This window comes from Schistocerca piceifrons, chromosome 1, assembly GCF_021461385.2.
Source record: "Schistocerca piceifrons isolate TAMUIC-IGC-003096 chromosome 1, iqSchPice1.1, whole genome shotgun sequence".
NCBI classification, from domain to species: Eukaryota; Metazoa; Arthropoda; class Insecta; order Orthoptera; family Acrididae; genus Schistocerca; species Schistocerca piceifrons.
In genome coordinates this window covers 617,435,136-617,458,548 of record NC_060138.1, presented here as the reverse complement: position 1 = coordinate 617,458,548, position 23,413 = coordinate 617,435,136, and the positions used below count along the sequence as shown (strand labels likewise).

General features: G+C 41.9%; 1 protein-coding gene across 1 annotated transcript in view; it reads left to right on the top strand.

Moving 5' to 3' along the window:
• Positions 1–5,313: 5,313 nt before the first annotated feature.
• LOC124804158 (toll-like receptor 2) overlaps positions 5,314–23,413 on the top strand; it is a 105,942-nt gene continuing 87,842 nt past the window's right edge. Inside the window, exons 1-2 of the mRNA XM_047264731.1 lie at positions 5,314–5,486; positions 8,774–8,937. Coding sequence (XP_047120687.1) covers positions 5,325–5,486; positions 8,774–8,937 — 326 coding nt within the window. The 5' untranslated portion in view covers positions 5,314–5,324. The remainder of the gene's footprint in view (positions 5,487–8,773; positions 8,938–23,413) is intronic.

Sequence of the window (23,413 nt, the reverse complement as noted above, 5' to 3'; positions counted from 1 at the left end):
TTTCTCTGGACAGTACGTGTCAAAAGGCTCCATGCCCCTTATGTTTTTAAATTCTTGAGTTACCCTCAATTGGCTCGCCGGTTTGATATTCCTGGGCAAGGATGACACTTAGTGGCTCTTCTTTGTGCCACCCTTAGCAACCAGAGAACACCGAACCCTGATTTACTGTCGCTTGACAATGGGCTTCCGCCGAGAAATGTTGATAGTCGTCGTTGACGTCTGCAAGTTTCTCTGGACAGCACCTGTCAAAAGGCTCCATGCCCCTTTATCCCCTGTCTTCTGTCGTTTCACTGCGGCCGCCTCGTCATGGTCGTGTGCGTGTGGTGCGTTGCCAGCAGATGGATTTCCGCGCGGTGGACCGCTCGGCCATCTCAGGTCATCGCCTCCACGAAGGGTCACACTGGTGCGGCCGGCCATTAGCACCGGGTGCAAGGGAAAGTGTTTGCTGCGTACCCTTCTTTTGCTGTCGACCGTGCTCCCGAAGTGGCCCGGTTGACAGTGTGTCCTGCTGGGAAACCCGTCTGTTAACACCTAGTCCTCCTCGCTGCTCCCGCTGTCTCGTAAGAGTTTAGCCGGTTCGTTTTCACGTTCTCAACTGCATTCTCAGAAATTGTTCATCATAGTTATGTGATTACAAAATGTCATACATAATACCGCTTAGTATTGTCTTTCACAATTTTTAAGAACAAAAGTGAGACTTATTCTTTTATTTTTATAAATAAAAAAGTTACATGAATCGACAATATAAAAATAAAAGTTAAATGACTTGACAATATAAAAAATAGAAGTGAAATGAATTGACAGTATAAAAATAAAAATTAAATGAACTGACAATATAATACCTAAATCCACATCACTAATGTGGTTCACTTGCGTTTTAATAAATCAAATGCTACTTATTAATTCACTAAAATGAATAGGATTACGTCTTGTGCAAGTATAGGTCAGAGCAGCATAGGGTTCACATGTTATTTACACACACACATGCACACCTGTTGTCTATTCTACAAACTAACTACCCAGAAACATGAATTACTGAAAATTTTATTTCAATCCACCACTAGTTAATCCAACAAGCTACATCAATGCTACTTCAACACAGTGCTTATACCACTACATCATTGTTCTAATTCGTCCTCTTCCTGAGGCTCGCGGCATATGTCTTGTCACATGATAAATGTGGAGAAACTTTCCTTAAACATACACAGTAAAAAGAACAATGGTTATTTACACGCCAAAACATTTATACCAGTTGACACACCTGATAAGAGACTCGCAATTATACATTTATCATACTCATATGTTCATACATAAAACAGTAAGACAATTTCATCTAAGGTTACGTTATTACAAGAATTAATCACACAGATGACTCTGAGAAGGGTAAAAATATTTTCATCTTACAGGTTGTATTACATTTTCCAACCCATTTTGCTCCACTTTCGTTCCTTCTTTATGTTACCTTTCGCTTCCAAATCAGTTATTTCGCCTGTGGTGGTTATTCTGGATTCATTTCTCATGAATGGCAAAATTGTGGTCTCCTCTATTCTGTAAAACAGTTTCATCTTAACATATTGAACTTACAGCAGACACAAAAGATCCGAATCCTCCTGTAGTTTAAATGACAAATGTTTTGCTTCATTCTTATTACATTAAACCAAGCTTTCCTTCGGTCCCATAATCAAAATTATTTAATCTTCCTCTACCTTCAAGAGGGACATTTCTTCAGTTCAACTCATATAGGTTGCAGTGCATCCCGCACCAGCGAAAACAGTAAGCTGTAATGCTCACAGCATCAGCAAAAGACACGCTTTTCTAGGGCAAGTATTAACGCAGGATGATTTTTCAGGCTCTGGCTCAACATCAGTCAAGACTACAAAAAGGATCCATATCTCCGTTCCATTCTCCATTTGCTGGAAAACTGCTCGTCATTTGACTGCCATAATACTGTTTCAGGGCCACGTAAATTACACAAACCACAACTCTTCTTTCACCTTGAAGGGAACCAATCTACTTACGAAATCCACAGACAGCACTTTACGTACTCAGCTATAAAGAACAAAAAAGACATATATCATCAATATTAACATATTAGCGTATATTGGGAAGCCATTGGTTAAACAATCGTATTATCGCATCCTGTTTTCAAGATTCCAAACGTACTCATTCCTTTCTCAGAGTTCTCCTATCTTAAAATATTCATACAGCACGCATGCTATAGTAAGAGATCCTCATTTATACTGACAGATATAGAACAGTAATAGATAGATAGTAGCACTGAAAGCAGAAAATCGGAAACAAGGCTACTAACAGTTGGGTACCTGGGTTTGCCAGACCCATAATACCCACAGATCGGATGTTCCCCTGAGTTTTTCATTAATTCAACACAGATCTTGCTTCTCTTAGGAGAGACTCTTTTCAATTTACACAAAAAGCCATAAACAGCATTTCACTCGTTCACAAAGAAACCTTTTATCTTCACATTTGAACCAACCTAAATCCTAATTGCACAAGGAAAGAAAAAAAACTAAAAACATCACTTCAATCAATCACATAGAAATATCTTTATCATTATTTTTACCAACATATTATTCAAAATGCATATGTCACAAATGTAAACCAATAAATTCATTCTCCTCTCTATACACCCTATGTACTCATTTACCATGTCACTCATTTGTTCCGATTGGGCGCCTTCTGCGCCGATCATACGTCATTGCCGGTTTTGTTCACTTCCATTTGCTGGGTTATGTCTTGGGTTAGCCGTCCGAATTTCACCATCATGAGGTGCTCCGCCTACAGTCCTATTCCCACCGTGTTCACCGTAGTATCAATTCTGGTTGCCGTAACTGTTGCGTTCACGATCCTGTCCACGTCCTCGATCATTTCCGTTGTTCCACCTGTTTTCGCGACTGTTACCCCAGTTTCTATACGGCCGGTCCCGATTATTGTTCCGTTCGCGTCGCGACGACCAGTCACGCCGTTGATTAGTACTACGGCCACGACTGCGATCGCGCTGCTGTGCCCCATAATAACTTTGTGGCTGATTAGGCGGGCATTCTCCTGTATTGTATTCCAACTCTTGGAGAAGTGTCATAAACGTTTCCACGTCCTCTTTGCATCGTCCCGCAAGAATGACGTGGCGCAAGTGCATCGGCAATTTGGTGATGCATATCCTAATTAGTTCCGCAGGCCCGTATGGGTTGTATAGAAATTTGTTTTGCCTGCAGCATGTGGTCGAATAGGCGTGCTGGGCTGCCGACACCAGACTGGTTCAAATTTGGCAGCATAATTATGCCATGCTTGACCCTATCTTGTGCCGCTTCCGACCAATAGGCGGACAGAAAGGCTTGTCGAAACTCCTGAGTGAAGTTGAAGTGATGCGCTGCCGACCTCATGCGAATCGCCAGTTCGCCTTCCAAATAACCATACATATATCCTATCTTATGTGAACTTGCCCAGTCGGGGGGAAGACAGAACTCAAATTGCTCGAGCCATGCTCGTGGATGTATTCCTTTGTGCGAATTTCGAAATATCTCAAACTTTCTCACCGTAAGGAAATGTTTGAAATCAAATCCGCGCATTTCCTCCCGGCGAGGCCCTTGAATGTTTCTATTTTTCTCATGTCTGCCCCTCAAAATAGTCAGAAACACCACAGTAAATTTAGAAGAGGAGTTTATGCCGTAAATGACAACATATTTAAGAAATTAACATGAAAGGAATCCAACAGAGACCTTTCAAGGGTAGCATCGAGAGCTGCATCAAACCAGTCTCAGGACTGAAGACTACAACAACAACAATAATATTCTCAAATTTATAATAATGTTACTGACCCCTTGTCACTTACAGTAAATTCGTTGTAACTCTCTTGAAATGGTGAAATCTTCTTTGATGATGCACTTGTTGAAGAATTACAATTAGAAACATCGTTGCGAGGCGACATAACCTCTTGAACAGAAAGCTTTCTAAACTTGTTTCCTCTAACTTGTCGTTTCTTGAAAATGCCTTTACGTCTCGTCATTTTCAATAAACACAACAAAACACACGTAAAAAAGCACTGCAAACGTAAGTGTAACAACTACTCGCAATCACACTTGAACAAAACTAACTGCGTGTTTGAAAGCGTGTTGTTCACAAACAGCAGAAACAAAAGAATACCGACCGTTGCCTTCCAAGGATAGCCAACACACTCGGGAGTAAAAAAACGTCCCTAACCTGCAATGTGTAGGGCATATACAAATCTAAAATATATGCAGAAAAGTGGGTGACAGAAAAGTGGGCGTGGCACATAAACACACGTGGTAGGAAAATGCTCTTTAAATGCTCGAAAAAAATTTTTTCAGCAAAATCCTTTTCAGAGTACTTAAATAAAACCTTAATCTATCGAAATATGATGAAATCCAAAAATCGATTTTTTTAACCTGAACCACGGTGTGGTCCCCTTAAGTTAGATTAAGTAGTGTGTAAGCCTGGGGACTGATGTTGATCTCATAGGAGCTTACCACGAATCTCCGAATTTCAACCGATCTTAATCCCACAGAAAATGTATGAAGGCAACTGAGAACAGAGAGTGAAATGCAGCAACTATCCCCGAAGTCCGGTGTGTGTGTGTTGGGTGGAGGGGGGGGGGGGAAGGGGGGGGGAGAGGGGGGGGGTCTACGGGTTGTAATCCATTACGCGTTGCAGCTGCTGGATATGGCGTAGCTGAAGGAACTTGTGAACTCGCTGCCTCGCTGAACTGAGACCGTTATCAAGGCTAGAGACAGTGTTACACGATATTAGCATGATGTCCTCTGGTTGTGATTAATTTTTTTTACGCGTGCACATTTAGTTACAGAAGTTCTAGGTCGTTTGTTACATTACACAAGCACTCATAATTGCAACTCTTGATAATTGATTTTTTTTTATCTTTGGTACTGATTTAATGTTGCTCTAATATTCTGCAAGTAGCAGAGTTTTCGTTTTATATACAAATGCAAAATAGTAAATGTTGGTAAACATAGCTGTTCTTACTCTCTAGATCGCGGATAAGTAGATACACATAACAGAGTAAACTATTAGGCTGTAGAAAGTGTACCACATTGAACAGAGTGAACGATGAGTGCAGAAAACATAATGTTGGGGCAGCATGACGAGCCCGAGTCAGACAGGTTGGCGTTTACGTGCGGAACAGGTTTGGCCCGAGATCTCGGACTAATCTGTGCTAGCGGTGGGAGAGGGGGAGGAAAGGGGGGAAGGAGGGGACGTTGGCATAACGTGTGACGCATTTGGCGTCCTTTGGCGTTCAGTCGAATCCGTGTAACGACGGGCGCCACTGCGGCAGCATGTGGTGGCCGCTGCTGCTGCTCATGTTTCACTCATCTGTTGGTGGCCTGGGTGCTAAACACATCAACTTTGCTCAGCTGACGTGTGACAACGTACACGACAACAATACTGATGTGCTCCAAGGCTGTCGCTTTAGCGTCATCTCCAGAGATGACCTACAGGTATTTCACCAGTTCCCAATTACAAGACACTGCTGCAATACTGCCTCTGCAATTTGAAGTGAAAGTGATAGTGAGTGTGAGTGTATCAATTAAACTGAGTTAGGTGCATCATTCTCGTCAGAGAGGCTCATTTCATATCAAACGGATATATTTTTTGAGTGGGTTGGTGATGGTCGCTGCAGTGGAAGTAGATGTGTCGTCTGGTGTTGTTGGCATATCCCACAGGGATATGGTCAGCTGCCTAATACGAAGCAATCGTCTTCCTGCGCATGTGATGGTCGCTGTCCTTGCGTTGTGTGATAGATGCGTCTTCTGTATATCTGCTGGCTGCAGGTACGTACATAACGCGATGTCATGTTTGTGTTGCATCATGATGAGAGAAGGAAGAGGGTGAACGAGCACCGAGAGAGTTGCCGAATTAAAATCACGACTCGGCAGAAGGACCATTACTTATTGTGCAATGTGTCCTCATTCCACAAGAAATTGCAGAGAGTTAAAGTTTAATTCGCAACATGGTACGATATATTTTGGCCAATAACTTTAAACCACTGCTACTCCTCTACTTGCTGAGTAAGGACTGGCGTTGAAAATTTTTTCCGCCATCAGGATTCAAACCAGATTTCTCCGCGTCGAACGCCACAGCACCTTAGCCACCTTGGCTACGTAGGCAAATGTTAGATTGTACTGGACAGGTCTAGCCAACGAGATGTACACGGCAATTACGACAGCACGTTTCTTTCTTCTGGCAAATATTGTTAGCTGGCCCTCAAGATAAGAAAACTGAGATGCTATATCGATAAGTAGACAAAGATTATTACATCTATTTTGGGTGCACCGTGCGAGTTGACGCAGTGGCTAGCACACTGGACTCGCAGTCGGGAATAGGACGGTTCAAATCCGCGTACAGTCATCCAGAGTTTGGTTTTCCGTCTACAGGCTACTGCTGAAATGTTTACTTTGAAAGGGCATGGCCTGTTTCGTTCTTCCTCCTTGAAACATTCCGAGCTTGCGCTTCATCTCTGATGACCTCGATGTCGACGGGACGTTAAACCCTAACCTTCCTTCCTTCACTCCTATTTTAGGTGTAGCAACTGCAAAGCGGATACGCAATAGGGGCCCGCAAGATTGATTTACGTAGTTTCAAACATGTGCCTGTCACTCGAGAGTCAGCTTTTGTTCGTTCGTGTCTTAACATAAAATAACACGTTCACCTTGGCGTACGCTACGTGCGGCGGGGAACGTCCGCGTAAATGTACTGGGCTTCCTGTTCCGCTCATTTGCGGAACCCTAATTCGCAGACGATTATACTTGATGAGATGTCTCGGTGAAATCCAGGGCTATCCGACTGTATAAATCTACTTGTAGCGAAGGCAAATGCTGTTAGAACGTTAGGGTATTCTACGAGAGAAATTGCATTTCAAACACTGACACGACCGATTCTTGATTAGTGTTTATTTGTTTTTGCGCCATATACATTGTAATTTTTCTAATGCTTTATGTTTAATTTCTGGACAAGAATGCGAAGAACAAGGCTAAAGGGAATGAATTACCACTGTGTGAGTGAAAATATGAAGTTAATTACATTTATAGGAGTACGTTTCACTGTGTTTCACATTATTTTAATACGAGCTTTCGTAATAATACGCAAAGATATTATGATCTTGTTATAAGAACAAATGTGTACACCACATCAGGTGTTCAGTTTTTGACAAGTAATATGACTGTTCATATGCAAAGCGAAATTGACCACTGGATATAGCGAGAGGCGGAGTCGCCATTATACAAGGACGAAGGATGTACTGTGCTCTCACTAGAGAAGCCATTATAAAAGGATGCGGGGTGTTCTTTGTGATCACTAGAGAAGCGATGTCGGTCAGGGGGCCTCTACGACGTCGAAAATGAACAAGTTATTGGATGTCACCTGATTAACGAACACTTACAACGCTGCCCAAGGGGCAGTCGATGACGTGAGTGTGAAGTGCAAACGTTAAGGAACAATCAAAGCTAAACCAAGATCAAGCACATGTCATGCACTTAGGGACGTGGACCATCGAGCATTGTGGAGCTTGGTTTTAAAATATCGCACGTAACCTTCCGAAAAAATTATTCTTGAGTTTCAAAGTGCTATCAACAGCCCAGTTAGCACAAAGTAAGTAGGAAGTACAGTGGTCGAGCAGCTCCTCATAAGCCACAGATTTCAGTACTCAATGTTAAGCTACACCTGTGGCGGTGCAAAGAGCGACAGCACTGGCAGTGGATGAACGGTAAGAGTGATTTGGAGTGAAGCATCGTGCTATACGCTCTGACAATCCAATAAAAGGGCTTAGGTCCGGCGAATGCTTGGAGAGTATTACCTGCCATCGTATGCAGTGCCAAAAGTGAAGTAGAGAGGAGGTGGTGATGCGTCATGGCGGTGTTTTTATTAGGTAGTGACTGCTCCCCTTAATGCGCCTACTATGAATACGTTACATGTGGAAGGATACAAACGCAGCACTGTGTACTGTATACGGTAGAGGAACTGTTCTCAGACGATAACTGATTGTATCAGCATGAGAATACATCCTGTCATACTGCAGTATTTGTGAGCCAATGGTTCAGGGACAACAACAGACTGCTCTGTATTTTTCGTATCATCATACACTATGTTTGACAGTTGCGTCAACAAAAGACGCACAATGGTTTTTCGAGATATTTCCATGTGGTCAACGTGACAGATTTACACAAAATTATCTATAATCGTAAATGTGAGATGCTACAGGAAGAACCATTTACACAATTCACGTACGAACCAAGAACTATAATTCTTCCTGTCACCGAAATGTCTTCCATTGATCACGACGATAATACGAGAAACTGCTGGTAAAGAAAGTGTAGGACTGAGATCATTTTTAACAGTAAGCGAAGTTGAACCTGTCATTTCGTCACAACAAATGAACATAAGCACTTATGTTGATGATGCTTTGCCGTCTTCAGCCGGCCGGGGTGGCCAAGCGGTTAAAGGCGCTACAGTCTGGAACCGCGTGACTACTACGGTCGCAGGTTCGAATCCTGCCTCGGGCATGGATGTGTGTGATGTCCTTAGGTTAGTTAGGTTTAAGCAGTTCTAAGTTCTAGGGGACTGATGACCTTAGAAGTTAAGTCCCATAGCGCTCAGAGCCAACCATTTGAGCCGTCTTCAGGGTACGGGTACAAACGCATATTTCGTTACGGACGTACGAGACTATTAGGTAAATCTTTCAGAAGCCAAAATGGAAATGAGATTGTGAGCATTTTTGTTTTCATTTCAGGTCATCTGCATCATACTTTCCGTTCACACTGGGTCAAGTGACCTCGTGAGTGCGTATAGGACGAAACTGTTAGACACACTGACGTTCCGCATTCTGCCTCCAACACATATGGAGCAACAAGGAGTATATTGTGCCTATCTCCAGTCCGTGCATCTCCGTAAGTGGTACGTTCTAGACAGTATTAAGATTAATATGTTGACTGTGAGTGGAAAACTGTAACTCTGGTTGTAAATTATAATGAAAGCTGTTTACACACGACTTACTTGGTACCAACAAAGTACCTTCCGAATTTATGCACTGCTTGACAGTTGCTAAGAAACAACTGACACTTCTGAGGAACAACTGCCAGTTTCTGTGGAGCAGCCAACAATTGCTACGGTACTCCCAATCAATGACAGTAAAAGGAAATGCAGTGGGCGTGGGGGGTTATTAACTTCAAAGAATCCTCCGCACGAGCGCTGTGTATGCATTCGACAGTTCATGCAGTACGTTGTCTGACGAAGGCTGTTGTGGAACCGATTACTGCGATATCATGTCGTACGGCAACACATTTACAAGAAATGATTGAAGTACTTAGGATCGTGGAATAGCAGTTGAACGGTTCGAAGACGGTCAAAGTGTCACTACTGTGGCCAAAGTAATTGCTGAGTCCAAAAGCGTCATCTCGCGCTTAAGAAAGGACACTGAAAGTGCAAATGGTTTGGAAAAGCATGACGTTGGTATAAGACGGACCACCATACCGCAAGAGGACCGATACATAGTCCTTATGGCGAAAAGAAACAGATATCTCACTCCTAGGCAGATCGCTATCCGTATACATCTCTCTTCCACAGCCATTTCGCAGCGATTAAATCAGTCTGGTTTGTATTCTTGGAAGCCTGTTAAACTCATCCCACATGAACCACTTCATCATCGAGGAAGAGTTCGTAGGTGCAGAGAATATGTTGGTTGGGTTAGCGACAGTGGTTCAAAGTGATGTTCTCGAACGAGTACAGCTTCGTTGTGGCACGTGATTCTGGCCATTAGTTAGTGTGGAGAGAGAGGGGAACACATTATAGACCACTGAATATTGATGGCATCGGTATGGCCTAAGCGTTATGGTATGGGTAGGCGTTATGAACAATGAGCGAATATCGCCGTGTATCTCTGTGCCAGGTTCCTTTACGGCACAGCGTTATTGTGCGGAGATCATTCTGGATCATGTCCGTCTTTTACACACTGAAAACTGAAGATATTGAACGTGTGGAGTGGTCTGTTTACTCTGGACCGAAACGCTATAGAGTGTGTAAGGGATATTATTGGTAGAAGTGTTTCTCAGCGTCACCCCCTCTCTGAACTGTGTATGAAACGGAAACCTCTTTGATAGAGGAGTGGGCCAATATCACCCAAGGACTGCTCAACAGTTTGATAGCCAACATTAGTGACAGGAGTAAAATGAACATTAGTGGCCGAGGAGGGCAAATTCCTTACTGAGGGTCCCATATCGAACTTGATGTTGGGAGCCTGCGTGGATCAAACATGAATGCTATTTATGTCTGTTATCCTGTTTTTCCGCAAGGAGAAATGTGTACCACTTTTCATTGCAGATGTTTCTCAGCGTATATTATGTATGTATTGTGTTCCATGTCGCCTGTCACTGTCTGTGATTATTCCACGATGTCTGCATTCCTTACCAATTATCAGCGAGCATATATCATTTCTTGAATGTACGATGCGGAGGGGGGGGGGGGGGATATTTACATGCTACAAAACGTTTTCCGTCTGGTCATATTAAAGATTACACAGTTGTATTGCATTTGTATTGATGCCGTTCAATAAGTGTTAAAATTTACACGTACGAATCTATTTTTACTGTCAAAGTCACCTTATTGTATCTTACGCATGGGAATTTCCTCTCTGTTGAAGCCCAATGTCGTTTGATTTTTACCACCGTATTCAGCATGCAAGATATATAACTAATGAAATAATAAGTTTCTATGTGTTTCTTGGCTCGTATTGCCTCGTGGGCTCTCTGATCTTTGACAGTAAGGTCCCTCGGGATGTACAATGTCTTTCTTGTAGTATACCCCACTGAAGGCATTGAAAGTTTTTTGTGATGCTCTAGCAATGGAAGAATAAACCCGTGACTAATTGTCTGGTTCTGATATAAATAATCTTTCCCTCATTCGTAAATCTGTCTTTATAAGAACCGCAGATTGACGATGAATGGAGTGGGTCGAATGAAGGATTTTTCAACAACTTTCGTCGTGAGTGTATTACATTGTCCGTCTATGAACGTGCACTGACTGGCCCATGTGTAGAATTATGTGGTCGTCCCACCTCTAATCCCGTCGGGTATATACTCCCAAGTACTTGACAATTGCCATAGATTACAACCAGAAGCCCCTCAAGCCCTATTCTGAAAAGAATAGAACTCTTATGTACAAAGCTTCGACGTCTGATTACTTTTAAAATAAGTGTATTTTTCGGAAAATCTAGTTTTTTCCTAAACTATGTGTCATACTGTGAAATATTTTTGTAGCCATCTTTACTGGTACAACTGAATTCTGTCTGCAAAATGGGAAGTGAACAGAGTTAATAGTAATGATGAATTAAAACGTCATGCTTAATTCTGAAGTTTTACTGCAAGAGCAACGAACATTTAGTAAGCGACTGATTCTTTTCCAAACATTATTGTGCGTGGCTATAAGCGTGAAGAGGTTTAGGGGAGGTTCATGTTTAAAGTTTCTTGAATGTGGCCAAGTGTTCTCATTATCAATCACATTTATTTATTTTTTAATTATCGTATGATGATACAGAGCTTGAATCAAATAGATAATTTTAAGAGTATATAGTGTAAGAAATGACAAGCAAAATACAGGTACAGAATCAAATGTCGAAAGTACTATGCCAATCACATATACGAATCACATAAAGAGTATAGTGTGGGTAATTTGTGAGCCCTGAATTACGCTGCTTGAGTTCCTAACTTCAATACTTAACTTACCGTGTTTAAACTTTAACGTAAGATTATATCATTTAGTGAATAGATCATAACAGGATTTTAGATTTTTAAGTTTGGTCAATAATAATATGAAATATGAAAATCAAATTTTTGTTGCCTCTGTAAGGCACTAGAAAGACAACGTACAATTGGGATTGGGTGATCAATATATTCGTTTAGTAATGTGGGAGAGATGAGTGACTTCTGATGCTGCATTCAGACAGTATGGTCTATGTACGCACGATACATTATACATATGTATGTTAGCCTCATCTACATTCCATACACCTGGCATTGATGGTCTTGAAGTCTTCCTGCATTTCGTAACATTTTCCTAATGGCGTAACTGCGAACAGGTGCATAGAGCTAAAAACAATGCAAGGCAGATATTTCGTATGTATGATAGTGAACAGTAACGGTCCTATTGCACTCGCTTGGGGTACACTGGACGCTAGTCCAGCTTCTGAAGATGTACTGCGTTCTCTTTTCTTGAAAGTCTTAAATCGCATAACGGCCTCAGCTATTCCACATGAATGTATTTCGATTATATTAGATGACAGTGCAGAACGGTACTGAAGATTTTTCAGAATAACTTCACGAGATGGATTGCGTCTGAACGAAACCTTATATCTAGTGAAGTATTTTCTCTGTGGACGATACATTTTTCCATGTTCGATAGCAGATCGCTGAAAACACGTGGACGTTAACTGCCAAGCATCCGATCATTGTAGTGAATGTTGCAATCACGTCGCACTTCGTTGTTAATGTTATCAGTATTTCATTATTAGACGATGACTCTCTTTTCTCTTAATATTGGGCACCTCAATGAATTGGTTGCACCATCTTTGTTGCGGTAAATGTAATGTATTACGTACATAAAACATACATACGGAACGTATTATTTAATTTGTCTGGGGCGCATTCGTTACCATTGCATGGAGCAGAATGTATTTTCAGAAAATCCCTATCGACTTATCGGATCACTGGAAGATATTGTCTTCTAATGTTGTACAACTTTTTCTGAATTCATTCAGTCTTACTCTCTGAACTCAGCAAGGATACAACGTCATAACATAGAAGAAAGAATGAGGATTTATATATATTGGATTGGTGCATACGCCTGTAGTACTTTTCCATAAGTTTAAGAAACACAACAGGTACACATAACAGATACTTTAGTCATAAATAATATAGTCACCTTCAAAATCTTAAACACGACAAGAGCCATGTTCGGAGCGCATTTTCATCCGGAAAGGAAGTTCGTTGAAGGTGGTTAGATAGAGAACGGAAAACGTGATATCCTCAAAGCGAAAGATCACGTGAATAAAGTGGCTGCGGAATGACTTCCCAACTGGGAAGTTGCATAAAAATAGTGAAAGTTGGTATTTTCTGGCTTGTTGCCTACAGAGAAGGGAGGATACCCCAGGATATTGCGAGCTCTTCTTACGGAACGATTGCACTCCGGAGCTATGTCAATTCTTGCTAATGCAGTACACCAGTTTAATTCTAGGTAAACATTTGGAAACCCATAGCTCTAACCATATTTTGAAAGGCAAAATATATCCTGTAGGAATAATCCCGACGTTTAGGTTATGGGAACCATGTGAATGTTTCTCTGCATGTTGTCGAGGTATGTAACATTCACCAGTCTGAGCCATCAACAGAAAACACATGAAACTTATAACATGTGCAAAGTGGTGGCCGAACTTTCAGATGAATATTTAAATAGTGCAAAAATATGGCCAGAAGCAACTGGAACTCTGTACATTACATACTACAAATCCACTGGCTATGAAGCAACTAAAGACATTTAGACCGTCGAGGATTGTGTTAATGATAATGTGTCATTAGATTAATATTTATCTTATTAAGAAAAGTCAGAAGGCAAAATTCCTTCGATAAAGATAAATCATGGATATTTTTGATGAACTAAGGTGGTTGTTATATATACAAAGAATAAGATCGATGTTTTAGTGAAAATATTATCACTATATTGCAAATCAGGCTAACTTTGAAAATGAAATGCAAGGAAAAAGAACAATTTTATTCAGTAGTGGAAAACGTGATGAGGTGACTACGGCGTCCATGCCTGTGCCATCACAATCATACGCAGCAATTTCTGTGATCCGTCTAATCCAATGTCTTCCAACCTTTCTGAGACCGTTACCGGTGAAAGCAATCAGATTGTAACTAGTACGGCATCAAAATTAGCACCTAACTGAATTTTAGAATGAAAAATAATTTTCCTTGAAAATTGCATTTTTAAAATGACGAAAGGTTAACGATATTCAGTTTTTGTAGGTGTTTCATCAAACCATCAGTAATGAGTCAGGGAGACAATTGGTACTGCTTTGTTTTATAGAACGATGAAACAATTCTCAGGGCACCGAAAGTTATACCTACAACTCCTTCGCGGAAATGAAAGTTCACTATCCACAGTGACGGCAGACACTTCATACAAAACTTATTTCTCCTGCACCTGTCCTCCCTCTTGCGATACTAGCTTCACCGACACCCTGCGCCTTCATGTAAAATATACCAAGTTAAAATGCGTGCACTATACTTACTGTTGTAAATCACTTTATTGCAGGGCTGCTTACGCCTGAACTAGCGGGAACTGGAAGACATCAAGCAGCCAATGGTATTATCTGACCCAAGCCACTAATAATAATAATAATAATAATGAAAGTAGTAATGGTGATGATAACGTGCAGCCTCTCACCACCGTATTAATCACTCCAGAGTTACGTTGTATTTTGCTGTCAGTTAGTTCATTTATCACTTATGAAATGAATAATGAATCAATTTCTGGTCCATTGCGAGAAGTACCTACTACTCGGAGAAGGCATTTTCATGAGATATTTAAGTATATAGTCTCATTTCTATTGTCATATATGAATGGTACAAAGTATACGTGTAGTAGGTACACTATGTAAAGAACAAGATGGATGTTATTCATACATTTGTTTAAGAAGCTCTAATCTGCATCACAATGTGTCACGCCTTAATACAAGTGTTTAAAAATTACATTTTCCTGGCAACTTACGTAGTCAGTATTACATTCTTACAAAATAGTGGTAACAATAGTGATCTTTTACAAAACTTTAGCTTCATGACCGAACTACAGTAGAACTATTTTGAGCTACCCCTCAGGAAATTTAATTTTAGTCCTCCGGGGGAAATTACCATCAAGTTGGAAACCACCGTTACCTACGTTATTTACTTATCTTCAAGAGTCGATCGAACAATTTGCATCATGTGTGAAAAGTTCAATATTGGTTCAAATGGCTCTGAGCACTATGGGACTTAACTTCTGAGGTCATCAGTCCCCTAGAACTTAGAACTACTTAAACCTAACTAACCTAAGGAGATCACACAAATCCATGCACGAGGCAGGATTCGAACCTGCGACCGTAGCGGTCGCGCGGTTCCAGACTGTAGCGCCTAGAACCGCTCGGCCACTTCGGCCGGCAAAAGTTCAATATTCTGCACAAAAGTCTTCTGGTAGACACATCAAAGTCTAGTAAAAGTATTACTTCTTTTTTTGTGAGACACGCTTTTCTTCCGCTTAGTGAAACCAAGCCTCATCTCATTCTAAATCCCTGATCATGTCATAAAAATTCTGAATCATTATCAGTAGCATTTAGAACGAAAAAAAGCATGAAGTGTATAAGCGGTACCACGACCAGTTGCACTGGTGAAGTTGAAGTCAGGGGATCTGTACTGGGTTACTCTTCGTGCTTACACATTCAAGTATGAGTTTAATAGTATTATAATTAGTACTGAAAACTGCTGAAACGATTGAAGGAAATCGTAGAGTAGCAGGCACCATTTAGAGCATCACCTGAAGCTTTTAGCTCTCATAGCAATGTTGTGTATGGACTGCTTGCTTCTGTAACGCTTGCTTCTGCATAATGTTGCTCTTCAAGTGACAATTATACCATTTTCAAAAACTCTACATTGTTTAGACATAAATAATTTAACACTTGGTAAGAATCTGTCTATGCTACGCAAAATCAGCAAGTAGACTAGAAAATGAGTATCTGTTTTGCGCATTGGCTGCTTTTTATGAACTGAAGAAAAGTGCCCTTCGTGGTATTATCGTTAGTCCTAACAATAATCAAGACGTGGCTCTTGCAGCACATTCCGTTCGCATACTGAGCAACTGAGGGAATGTTTTTTCTTTCTTTCTGCCAATTTTGTCCTCAATTTGCACTTTGTTCTTACTGACTAAACTGGATGTATCAATTACTACATATTTCGACATTTTAAATTGTTTTAATTAACTTCCTTCATCATTACTATGACAGTATCCTTATACTTGTACATTAGTACAAATCAACATTACTTCTAGATTGCTCTGTTTCACATATTTTGCTTATAGGTTATTGTGTCAAAACAGTTCTTCAATCGTGCTTTTCTCAGAAGATAAGTCGTTTGCTCTTTCCAGTCTACTCTTTGTTCAATGCTTCAGAAAATCAAAAGAACATATTAGGAGAAGTTCCTCCGAAAGTAACTGCAATCTTACATACGAGGAATACCATATAAACTAATGACTGAAAAGATTAAGGAATCTACTATCATTTCTACAATTCCTAAAGAGAATGACTGAATGATGGCTGGATGGAGGGAGTCAGCAGAATATCTGCTAACCGCCCTATTTCCTGGTGATAGCACCAACACGGAAACTGAAATACACACAAAACTTAGAAGAGAACAAGATAAAGAACACGACGATCAGATGCTGGCTACACCTTTCGCCCAAGAAGAAGTTTCTGTAGCAATTTCCAAACACAAAACTGGAAAGGCACCTCGTCCGGATGGCCTGAGCCCTCAAGTCGTGCAGATAATAGGTCCACTGATAGTGCCATATTTGGCAGCATTACTAAACGACGCGTTGCGAATAGGCAGGATTCCGGCAATATGAAAAACAACTAGAGCAGTAGTGATTAAGAAGGGAAGGATATTGTTGTTGTTGTTGTTGTGGTCTTCAGTCCTGAGACTAGTTTGATGCAGCTCTCCATGCTACTCTATCCTGTGCAAGCTTCTTCACCTCCCAGTACCTACTGCAGCCTACATCCTTCTGAATCTGCTTAGTGTATTCATCTCTTGGTCTCCCTCTACGATTTTTACCCTCCACGTTGCCCTTCAGTACCAAATTGGTTATCCGTTGATGCCTCAGAACATGTCCTACCAACCGATCCCTTCTTCTAGTCAAATTGTGCCACAAACTCCTCTTCTCCCCAATTCTATTCAATACCTCCTCATTAGTTATGTGATCTACCCATCTAATCTTCAGCACTCTTCTGTAGCACCACGATTCGGAAGCTTCTATTCTCTTCTTGTCTAAACTATTTATCGTCCATGTTTCACTTCCATACATGGCTACACTCCATACAAATACTTTCAGAAACGACTTCCTGACACTTAAATCAATACTCGATGTTAACAAGGATAATGACTCGGTATTACCGGAAAGCTGTAGATCTATTTCCTAAGTGAACGTTTTGGTCAAAGTTCAGGAACGTCTGCTCTGTATCCGGTTGTAGGCTCACACTCAGCTCATGGGTCTAAACCACTGTCAATATGGATTCATAACAGGAAAGTGTATAGATGAAGCAGTTAACAGAGCTTTCATGTCGCAGAAAATTCGACAGCGAAGTATGCAGTCGCGCTCAAGATTGACATCGCAACCGCATTTGATAATCTTTTTTGGCCTGCAATATTTGCATGCCTCCGAGATCTGGGTGTCCCCAGATGTCTGTATAACAGCTTTGTAGATTATCGTATCGGACGTAGCGTCCCGTGGATTGCGGAGCAAAGATAGGTAAAACAAAAAATTACCAAGAGTGGGTCCGCAAGGCTCCATGAGTGGTCTATTGTACTCGAATTTTATTACTGAGCTCATATTAAATCTATTAGATGGGACACATACCACTGAAGCTGCCGATGCACAAGCATATGATATATTAGCAGTTGTGTCGGCAGACTCTAATGCGAGACTTGAGAAGAAGTCGAGACGTGTTAGCTCAGGTGCAGCAGTGGTGCAAGAGCAACAAACTGACTATAACAGTTCATAAAACAGCAAACATACTTCTGACGCAAAGATTTTGTCTTGCCAGAGACCCGTCCCTGAGGCTTGACGGAATCCCTGTAAAACGCAGCACTGTTTTTAGATGTTTAGGTATTCTTCTTGACGAAGAAACAAACTTTCTAGAAAACCTACAATTTATTAATCAGAAAACAGCTCAAATTATGCATAAGATTGCTCGTGCTGGCACTGCTGACGGTAAATTACCGCTGCGTGTTGTACGGTCATATGACGAAGCTATCTTCAGCGCCATAGTGGGCTTCGCTGCCAGCATTTGCGCGCATCGGCTTTTTTTTTGTCATCAGACTGGTTTGGTGCTGCCCATCACGAATTACTCTTCTGTGCCAACCTCATCATCTCAAGGCAGCACTTGCAACCCACGTCCTCAAACTATTTGCTAGATGTGTTCCCAACTCCCATAAACTGTCCCTTCTCCTTATCAGTGTTTTCCACATATACCTTACCTCTTCGATTCTGCGCAGGACCTCCTCTTTCCTTACCTTACCAGTCCACCTAATTTTCAACATTCGTCTGTAGCACCACATCTCAAATGCTTCGATTCTCTTCTGTCAGGTTTTCTCACAGTCCATGTTTCACTTCCATACAATGCTTTACTCCAGAAGTACATTCTCAGAAACTTCTTCCTCAAATTAAGGTCTATGTTTGATACTAGAAGACTTCTCTTGTCCAGGAATGCCCTTCTTCCTATTACTAGTCTCCTTTTGATATACTCCTTGCTCCATACATCATTGGTTATTTTGCTGCCTAGGTAGCAGAATTGCTTAACTTCATCTACATCAGTGACCATCAATCCTGATGCTGAGTTTTTCGATGTTCTCATTTCTGCTACTTCTGATTACTTACTCATTAGACTTTTCATTCCATTCAACAGCTTACGTAATTCTTCTTCACTTTCACTCAGGATAACAATGTCATAAGTGAATTGTGTCATTGATATCCATTCACCTTGAATTTTAATTCCATTCCTGAGCCTTTCTTTTATTTCCATCCTTGCTTCTTCGATGTACAGACTGAACCCTTTTTAATCCGAGCACTTCGTTCTAGGTCGTCCGCTCTTACGATTCTCTCTTGGCTCTTGTACATGTTATATATTACTCGTTTCTCTTTCTATTGCTTACCTCTGTATTCCTCAGAATTTCAAACATCTTGCACATTTAACATTATCGAAAGCTTCTTCCAGGTCGACAAATCTTACTACTGTGTCTTGATTTTTCTTTAGGCTTCCATTATTAATACCAAAGTCAGGATTGCCTCTGTGGTGCCTTTCCCTTTCCTAAAGCCAAACTAATCGTCATCTAACGGATTCCCAGTTTTCTTTTCGATTCTTCTGTATGTCATTATTGTCAGTAACGTATGTGCATGTGCTGTTAAGCTGATTGTGTGATAATTCTCATGCTTGTCAGCTCTTGCAGTCTTCGGAATTGTGTGGATGATATTTTTCCGGAAGCCAGGTGGTATGTCGCCAGACTCATACATTCTACACAACAATGTTAAAAGTCGTTCTGTTGTCACTTGCGACAATAAGTTTAGAAATTCTGAAGGATGTGTCTGTCCCTTCTGCCCTATTTAATCTTAAGTCCTCCAAAGCTCTCTGAAATTATGATTCTAATACTGGATACCCTTTCTCTTCTAAATCGACTCTAGTTTTTTCTTCTATCACATCAGACCAATCTTACCCCCCACAGAGGCCTTCAGTGTACTCTTTCCACTGGTCCGCTCTCTGCATTTAACAGTGGAATTCCCGTTGCACTCTTAGTGTTACCAGCCATGCTTTCAGTTTCATCAAAGGTTGTTTTGCTTTCCTATATGCTGTGTCAGTCCTTCCGACAGTCATTTCTTTTTCTATTTCTTCACATTTTTCATGCAGCCAATACGTCCTAGCTTCCCTGCACTTCCTATTTATTTCATTCATCAGTGACTTGAAATTATGTATTCCTGAGTTTCCCTGAACATTTTTGTGCTTTCTTCTTTCATCGATCAACTGAAGTAATTCTGCTGTTGCTCGTGGTTCGTCGCAGTTACCTTCTTTGTAGGTATGTTTTTGTTTCCAGTTCTTGTAATTGCCCTTTTTAGGGATGTGCACTCCTCTTTAACTGTACTGCCTACTAAACTGTTCATTTTTATTGTATTTATAGCCTTAGAGAACTTCAAACGTATCTCGTCAATCCTTGGTATTTCCCTATCCTACTGCGTACAGATTCTTCCTGACTACTCTTTTAAACTTCAGCCAGTTGTTTATCACTACTACATTGTGATCTGAGTCTGTATCTGTTGCTGGATACGCCTTACAATCTATTATCTAATGTTGGAACTTCTTTCTGACCATGATGTAACCTAACTGAAATATTTCCACATCACCCAGCCTTTTCCAAATATACGTCCTCCTCTTGTAATTCATGAACAGATTATTAGCTATTACTAGCTGAAATTTATTACATATCACAGTTCGTCTTTCTCGTCTTTCATTACTTGTCCCAAGCCAGTATTCTCCTGTAACCGCTTCTTCTACTCCTTCTACAACTATATTACAGTCCTCCATAAATATTAGATTTTCATCTCCCTTTGCTTGCTGTATTACCTTTTGAATATGCTCATATATATTCTCCATTTCTTCATCTTCAACTTGAGACGTCGGCATGCATACCTGAACTACCGTTGTCGGTGTTGGTTTGCTGTCGATCCTGGTAATAACAACACATTCACTGAACTGTTGACAGTAAGGCACTCTCTTCCCTACCTTCCTATTCATAAGGAATCCTACTCCTGTTATTCTGTTTTGTGCTGCTACTGATATTAACCTGTACTCATATGACCAGAAATCCTTGTCTTCTTTCCATTCCAATTCACTGACCCCTATTATATCCAGATTGAGTTTTTGCATTTTTCTTTTGAGATTTTATAGCTTCCTTACCACGTTCAAGCTTCTGATATTCCACTCCCCGACTCGTAGAACTTTATCCTGTCGTTAGTCATTCGATATTTTTCTGATGGTTACATTCCCCTTGGCAATCCTCTCCCAAAGATCTGAATGAGGATCTATTCCGGAATCTTTTGCCAATGGAGAGATCATCAGGACACTTTTCAATTACAGGCCACATGTCCTGTGGATATACGTTATTTATCTTGAATGCAGTGGTTTCCATTGATTTCTGTATCCTCATGCCGTTGATCATTGCTGATTTAGGGGCAGTTTCACAGCCCAAGGACACGAGAGTGCCCTGAACCTCTGCCTTCGACTAGGCAGCTACAAAACAATACTGCAACGAATTCTGCGGAGTGTATTTCTGAGGAACATCTGTGCCTTCCGCACTGCATCGGTCCAGGGATTACGAGTGATTATCGGGGTATGTCCGATTGATATTTTGGTGCGTTACAGGGCAGCGCTGTATTGATTGGGGCGTTGACAATATGATCGTGTGTGTGGTATCACAGGAAATAATATTATTGATAAAAGACAAGTATGAGATTGGAAGTTACATGAATGGCAGTCTGACTGGGATACTAGAAGCATTGCAGACCGGGCTTACAAAATATTTCCAAGCACCAGCTACAGGCTCAGACTGTGTGACATCATCCCTACTCGAGCTATGGTGCAAACTACTAGCAGGTCACGGTCCACATCTCAAACATTTGCAGCGGGTGGGACGTAGTAACACACCAATCTGTGAATGTGAAGAAGAAGGCCCCGCCGTTCATGTCGTTCTCAGATGCCCACGTTTTCCAGATAGAGAGCGACGGCAGACAGTGTAACTGCGATATGTAAACAACTGAAACTGACCAAAACTTATGAACTTCAGTTATTACGATTGGACATAGAATATCTAAAAGGCAACTGCGTAACTTTCGGTCTATAAGATAAAGTAGAAGCTCTGAATATCAAAATAACGTCAACAATTCACTAAAAGTGTTTCTTCCATTATAGGTAATGATAGGCACGCATAAATGCAATTAACAGAAACTTAAAAAAATATAAGTCTTATATGTATATACACTCCTGGAAATGGAAAAAAGAACACATTGACACCGGTGTGTCAGACCCACCATACTTGCTCCGGACACTGCGAGAGGGCTGTACAAGCAATGATCACACGCACGGCACAGCGGACACACCAGGAACCGCGGTGTTGGCCGTCGAATGGCGCTAGCTGCGCAGCATTTGTGCACCGCCGCCGTCAGTGTCAGCCAGTTTGCCGTGGCATACGGAGCTCCATCGCAGTCTTTAACACTGGTAGCATGCCGCGACAGCGTGGACGTGAACCGTATGTGCAGTTGACGGACTTTGAGCGAGGGCGTATAGTGGGCATGCGGGAGGCCGGGTGGACGTACCGCCGAATTGCTCAACACGTGGGGCGTGAGGTCTCCACAGTACATTGATGTTGTCGCCAGTGGTCGGCGGAAGGTGCACGTGCCCGTCGACCTGGGACCGGACCGCAGCGACGCACGGATGCACGCTAAGACCGTAGGATCCTACGCAGTGCCGTAGGGGACCGCACCGCCACTTCCCAGCAAATTAGGGACACTGTTGCTCCTGGGGTATCGGCGAGGACCATTCGCAACCGTCTCCATGAAGCTGGGCTACGGTCCCGCACACCGTTAGGCCGTCTTCCGCTCACGCCCCAACATCGTGCAGCCCGCCTCCAGTGGTGTCGCGACAGGCGTGAATGGAGGGACGAATGGAGACGTGTCGTCTTCAGCGATGAGAGTCGCTTCTGCCTTGGTGCCAATGACGGTCGTATGCGTGTTTGGTGCCGTGCAGGTGAGCGCCACAATCAGGACTGCATACGACCGAGGCACACAGGACCAACATCCGGCATCATGGTGTGGGGAGCGATCTTCTACACTGGCCGTACACCACTGGTGATCGTCGAGGGGACACTGAATAGTGCACGGTACATCCAAACCGTCATCGAACTCATCGTTCTACCATTCCTAGACCGGCAAGGGAACTTGCTGTTCCAACAGGACAATGCACGTCCGCATGTATCCCGTGCCACCCAACGTGCTCTAGAAGGTGTAAGTCAACTACCCTGGCCAGCAAGATCTCCGGATCTGTCCCCCATTGAGCATGTTTGGGACTGGATGAAGCGTCGTCTCAGGCGGTCTGCACGTCCAGCACGAACGCTGGTCCAACTGAGGCGCCAGGTGGAAATGGCATGGCAAGCCGTTCCACAGGACTACATCCAGCATCTGTACGATCGTCTCCATGGGAGAATAGCAGCCTGCATTGCTGCGAAAGGTGGATATACACTGTACTAGTGCCGACATTGTGCATGCTCTGTTGCCTGTGTCTATGTGCCTGTGGTTCTGTCAGTGTGATCATGTGATGTATCCGACCCCAGGAATGTGTCAATAAAGTTTCCCCTTCCTGGGACAATGAATTCATGGTGCTCTTATTTCAATTTCCAGGAGTGTATGAACATTTAAAAAAAGAAAACGAAGGAAAGAGAGAAAGAAAGAAGGAGTGCTAACATCACTTCCATGGGTATTCTTAGACACGAGGATCGCTGAGGCACACACATACCAGTGGGGGCTATGTAGAATAGTA